At 32.4% G+C, this 6,422-nt stretch overlaps 1 protein-coding gene across 1 annotated transcript; it reads right to left on the bottom strand.

Moving 5' to 3' along the window:
• Positions 1–4,001: 4,001 nt before the first annotated feature.
• On the bottom strand, positions 4,002–5,689 carry LOC125826918 (nuatigenin 3-beta-glucosyltransferase-like). The gene has a single exon (XM_049506270.1). It carries the CDS (start codon positions 5,669–5,671, stop codon positions 4,202–4,204), a length of 1,470 nt encoding a protein of 489 aa, XP_049362227.1. The 5' UTR covers positions 5,672–5,689; the 3' UTR covers positions 4,002–4,201.
• Between the last annotated feature and the right edge of the window lie 733 nt (positions 5,690–6,422).

Genomic DNA, 6,422 nt, shown 5'->3' on the forward strand with positions numbered 1-6,422 from the left:
TTACTTCTAAAATTTAGCATTTAAGTTACATTCCATTTTTAAGTACATATAATTACAATTTACATGTATCTGACAAATTAAATATGGTACAAACTGTAATTTTGTTAACACAAGGAAAGATACGTAATTAGGTCCTAAATTAGTGAGATTTGTGTTGTTTGTTCAATAATAATTCTGAGATAGCCAATTCTGGGATAAAATTAAAATGATAAAAAAATAACTCCTTAAACTCTTTTGATACATCCTTTTCATCTATGGGGGATGTTTTTGTAAAGGAAAAATAACATTTTTTGGTCTCTGTTTTATTACCTTATTTCGAATTTAATCCTCATGATATTTTACTAAGCACATTTAACCTTTAATTAATCTATATGAGTGATTTTGGTCCAATCACTAACGGAGCTTAAAGAAACAAATGAACAATTAACTTCAAAGAATAGTTGTTTGAATATTTAAATTTTCAAATTAATTATACATTTTATTGTGTATTGAGGTATGTATTACCAATACTATGAATTTTTCATGTAATAGTAATACAAAGGATATTTACGACATAACTATCCCTCAAATACCTCTCAAAATATGTCTCATTTCCCAAAGCTAAAAAGTGTGGGAGGTACTTTTATAAATTAACATTTTTTTAATAAAAATTCCACGAGACTTATTGTTAATACAAAGAATCAAACAATATATAATTAATAACATTATCGTAACTATTACCAATATTACTAATACTTCTTATTCAACATTATATTATACACTCTACCAAATAATCTTTAAATCAATTGTTCCCAAACCACCAACAATAATATTCTTCTTACAACTCTAGTACATACTCTCTCTGTCTACTTTTAATTGTTATGTTGCGTTTTTCAAAAGTCAATTTGACTAATATTCAAAGTTAAATTAGATTATATTAATTCGATATTTTAAACAAAAAAATTAGATATTCAAAAACTATACGAAAAGTACTATAAATTCCATTTTTTTGTATATCAATATGATGGAATAATACATCATAAAATGTTAGTCAAAGCTATTATCGTTTGACTCTAAAAAAAAAAGAAAACTATGACAATTAAAAGTGAATGGAGATAGTATTATCCGTCTACCGCCAAAGACAAAAATAGCTCATTTAAGTTGTGCTAGTACGTACATTTGAGATAGAGTATCATTCTTGCATGCATATTACTAAGTCGAAGCTTTAAACTGTTAATTCATGATCTTCAATGAAGAAGAAGTAAAATTCTTGATATCATCTATAAGTGCGGTAAGATTGTTCCATGAAGATCTACCTTCTTCCACTGCATTTTTGGCTTGTTGCTGATCGATCGATCGCCGGAAGACGTGGGGAGTGGATAGGCCAAACTGAAAAGTGAAAATTAACGTGGGAAGTGACTGATGAATGATGTGTGGCTGCTAAGAAAAGTAAAAATTTTGAAAAGTAAAAACTGAAAAGTGAAAAGTTTGACCTAATTTTTCCTATTTATTATTTAATATTAATAATACAATATAATATATTTCGGTAAATCGAATAAAACAAAATTACATACCGAAAATTAAACTGAAATACCAAAAAATATGAAAATATATACCGAATACCAAAATCTCGAAACCAAAATAATTCGATTCGGTTTGGTGTTTCGATTTCTCGGTGTTTATGCCAAGCCCTAGTCGAAACTTTAAGCTGTTAATCCATGATCTTTAATGAAGAAGAAGTAAAATTTTTGATATCATCTATAAGTGCGGTAAGGTTGTTCCATGAAGATCCACCTTCTTCTATTACATTTTTGGCTTGTTGATGATCTGTTGATTGCCGGAAGACTGGGAAATGGATAGGCCAAACTAGAACGTTGGAAGCTGAAAAGTGAAAACTAACACGAAAAGTGACTGATGAGTGATGTGTGGCTGCTAAAAAAAGTGAAAAATTTGAAAAGTAAAAACTGAAAAGTGAAAAGTTTGACCTAATTTGCCTATTTATTATTTAATATCAATAATACAATATAATATATTTCGATAAATCGAACAATACAAAATTACATACCGAAAATTGAACCGAAATACCAAAAAATATGAAAATATATACCGAAGATCGAAATATCAAAACCAAAATAATTTGGTTCGATTTGGTGTTTCGATATGCCAAGCCCTAGTCAAAACTTTAAGCTGTTAATCCATGATCTTCAATGAAGAAGAAGTAAAATTCTTGATATCATCTATAAGTGAGGTAAGATTGTTCCATGAAGATCCACCTTCTTCCACAGCATTTTGGCTTGTTACTGATTTGTCGGTCGCTGGAAGACTGGGAAATGGATAGGCCAAACTGGAACGTTGGAAGCTGAAAAGTGAAAACTAACATGGGAAGTGACTGGTGAGTGATATGTGGCTGCTAAGGCTGACAATTGGACAGAACCGAATCAACAAGACCAGTTTTACCGAAACCGATATCTGAATCGAAACACGTTACCGGATTTATTTATCGAAACCGGATCTTACCGGAACTGATTTTACCGGAAATTCCCAAAGGTTCCGCCCGGTCCCTTAGTTACCAGATAGGAACCGATTTGGATCGAACCGAAACTGGTTCTTACCGGATCATTGTGTACCGATTTTTATTATTTATTTTTTTATTAATTTTAATTATTATATAATATTATATTATTAATTAATAATATTATATTATTAAAAAACTTCAATTAAAACTTTAAACTTTAAAGTTTCAATTGAATTTAAGTTTAAACTTTAAAGTTTAAAGTTTATATTGAAAATTTGAATTTAAAGTTTAAAGTTTATATAGAATTTAAAGTTTAAACCTTAAAATTCAATTTTATATTAAAGTTTAAAGTTTAAACTAATATTAAAATAATTGAAAATTAAATTTGTAAAATGCCTTGGATAGTTGGATTAAATATAAAAGACTATTTAAAAAGAAAATCAAGGCCAATAGCTGTATATTTATTCAAATAAATAAATTGTACAATACAAATATTAGAAAGGGACAAAGAGTACATAATCTAGGTATTGAATATTAATTATTGTACTAACTACTAACTACTAACAATTGAAACTTTTTTTAAAAACTTTTCATAACTTTTGTATCATTTCAAAAGAAACATTTTTTGGAACTTGTATTTGTCGTTCTTCTTCTATTGCTTCCATGTCATCATCACTATTATCACCAAATATTTCATCTATTTCCTCTTCTATTTGGCTATTTAATTGTGGTAGTCCGATATTTCTTCTTTCGGCATTGACCCAATCTCGAAACAACACTGATATTTTCAAACTATCATTTGCTAATGAATATCGATGATCTCCAATCATAAATCCCGCCGCACTAAAGGCTTGTTCCGAAGCAACCGATGATGCTTGAATTGCTAGCACATCTCGAACAATCCTAGCAAGGGTCGGAAATTAATTTTCACGATTCTTCCACCATACTAATATTGGAGCTTGAAGTTGTCCTTCTTCATGCTTAATCTTTTCCCATGCCTGATTGAAATATAAATCAAAATTATTATTAGTAGATGATTCAAGCTCAAGATAATCATCCTTCCAATCATCCGTATCATCACTTCTAGGCCTACAAGATGTAGGTTCAACTATTGGAATGTTTTTTTCCATAGATTTATATGTATTATATAACTCTCTAGCTTTTATATATATGCTACTTTTACAATCTTCAACATTAGGAGTTTCATCATCTTTAATTTCTAAATTTGCATAAATCTTTTTAACCATTCTTTCAACACCTTTTAATTTGTAATTTGGGTTGAAAGTAGTAGTAGTCAAACCGGTTCCGGTACCTATAAGACCGGTTTCTTAGCGGTTCAATCGGTACTGGACTTATCGGTACGAAAACCGGATCGGAATCGAACCGGACTGGAAAAAATCCTGTCCAATTGCCAACCTTAGTGGCTACTAAGAAAAGTGAAAACTTTGAAAAGTAAAAACTGAAAAATGAAAAGTTTGACCTAATTTTGCCTATTTATTATTTAATATTAATAATATTAATAATACAATATAATATATTTCGGAAAACCGAATAATACAAAATTACATACCGAAAATCGAACCAAAATACCAAAAGTTATGAAAATATATATCGAATACCGAAATATGGAAACCAAAATAATTCGATTCAGTTTGGTGTTTCGATTTCTCGATGTTTATGCCAAGCCCTAATCAAAACTTTAAGCTGTTAATCCATGATCTTCAATGAAGAAGAAGTAAAATTTTTGATATCATCTATAAGTGCAGTAAGATTGTTCCATGAAGATCCACCTTCTTCCACTGCATTTTTAGCCATCTTACTCATACTCACTGCTTTCTCTCTTATTTTCTGACTTTCCATTAACCTCTCAATTGCTTCTTTTATCTTTTCGCTTCTTAACACAGGGCTCGATATCTCAACACCTCCGTCGGAGCTATGTACTTCTGCCCCTACTTTCACTCCTAGCCCCATAACGTCCACAAGTTTTTCATTGTAGAATTGTTCAGCGAACACTGGCCACGTCACCAACGGCACCCCAGCGATGATAGCTTCAAGCACCGAATTCCATCCACAGTGTGTCATGAATCCTCCTACTGCTGAATGATCTAAGATGGTTAGTTGCGGCGCCCACCCATTAATAATCAGACCTTTTTTCTCATCGAACAAACTCTCCGGTAACCACGTGGTTTTTGCTGATTTGTCCTCCTTCACTACCCAAATGAAAGGGACGGTAGAAGCTTCTAAAGCTTTTGCGATTTCAGCGAGTTGCTCCTCTGGGAATCTAACTATGCTCCCGAAAGAGACGTAGAGGACCGATTTGTGCTTATGTTTATTCAACCACTCTACAACAACGGCAGATGAGTTACTTTCATCAGAAGAATTAATCAGTTCTTTTCTTGGGGATAATTTGGAAGAAAAATAGGAAATGGGACCAATTTGCCAACATTTGGTTTTCTTCATCTTCTGATAGTAGTCAGCGTAGGCAGGTTCTAGCTCGTAAAAAGTATCATGAACGATACCGTAGCTTAGATCCTCAGATTCTCTGGTTCGATCGAGCAATTCATCAAAAGCATTCCTCTCATCCGCAGGCCTTACCAGATCGTCTGTAAGTTGCGATAGCTTGAACTCGATCTTATCAGGTAAATCCGGAACCGAGAAATTAGTACTTTTGGAATATTCCATCTGATTGATGAGTTTTTCATGAGGTTTGTAAAGCCTAAGATTATACAGAATGGAATTGTACATGTAGCTAGATTGGTTGAACAATAGCCTGGGGATTTTGAGCTCCAGGGCAATATCGACAGTCCATGGGAAATACATATCAGAGAAGATACAATCAGGATGGATTTCACGAATTTTATCTTCCATTGGTTTCTGCAGAAGATAAATTCCGTGAAATACTTTACCCCCGATTTCATTTGAAGAGGTGGAGCTGAAATTTTCAATCCCTTCAGGCAACCCAACTTCAGTGGAGGGGAACTTAAGAGTATCGATAGAGATTAGGGAATTGTCAATAGAAGATCGGAAGAGGGAAGCATTGTGGTGGGTAGTGAGAATGGTAACTTTGACGCCGCCGTGAGAGGCGAATAGCCTGGCGGCGTTAACTAATGGAATGATATGACCAGTGGCGAAGTAAGGAAGGAAGAGGACGTGCAGTTGCTTGCTCCCGTTATCCATGGCTACCACACTAGAAAATGAAGTTGTTTGAGATTTTGGGTTTACAGGGTTGGTGAAGAGTCAATTAAGATTTTTTGTTAAGATAACAGACAATTTATCAAACATCAATGTGGTCCACTTTACCTAATCTAGCCAATCTTTATGATAACAAAACAAGAGAATGTGGTCCACTTTACCGAATCTAGCCAATCTGAAAAATCAGAAGGTTGCTTCTTAGAAACGTTTCTTTAAATAATTATTGTCTAGGAAATCAAGAACTCCTTGGCTAGAAGAATTGAAATATTAGTTAAAATTGGAGAACCATATGTTGTTGTATTACACAATATAATAAAGAAATAGAAGAAAATCTTGATAATTGAAACATTATAGTGTATCCAATTACCAATACCTGCAGTCCAGAAGTTTCATTAAAAATATTCTTCAGCATCCTCCGTATGTGAGAAATACTGAAATTTTCTATGGGCCAACTTTTACAAATATCATTTTAATTTTCCTATTTTGATGGTAATTAAAAAAAGAAGATCATTTGTATTTTTTTCATTAGGAGATGAGTTGCATTTTAAGCTAGTTTATATTAAATTTTGTCTCCGCAAAGTTCTTACAAATTCCAAAAAATGGTTGCCATAGAAAGCAAAGTGTAGACGAAGTGTATAGAGCGCTTTATTCCTGAAGCAGAACTTTTCTATGTAAATCTAGATTAGTTAAATTCCAAAAAAAAACAAATATTGAACATAGGGTGAAAAAAAAGCAC

Source organism: Solanum verrucosum, unplaced genomic scaffold, assembly GCF_900185275.1.
Source record: "Solanum verrucosum unplaced genomic scaffold, falcon-dt-bn FXZP01000060.1, whole genome shotgun sequence".
Classification (NCBI taxonomy): Eukaryota; Viridiplantae; Streptophyta; class Magnoliopsida; order Solanales; family Solanaceae; genus Solanum; species Solanum verrucosum.

Excerpts from the sequence above, each read along its gene's own strand:
- LOC125826918 (XM_049506270.1), bottom strand. The coding sequence starts at position 5,671 with ATGGATAACGGGAGCAAGCAACTGCACGTCCTCTTCCTTCCTTACTTC.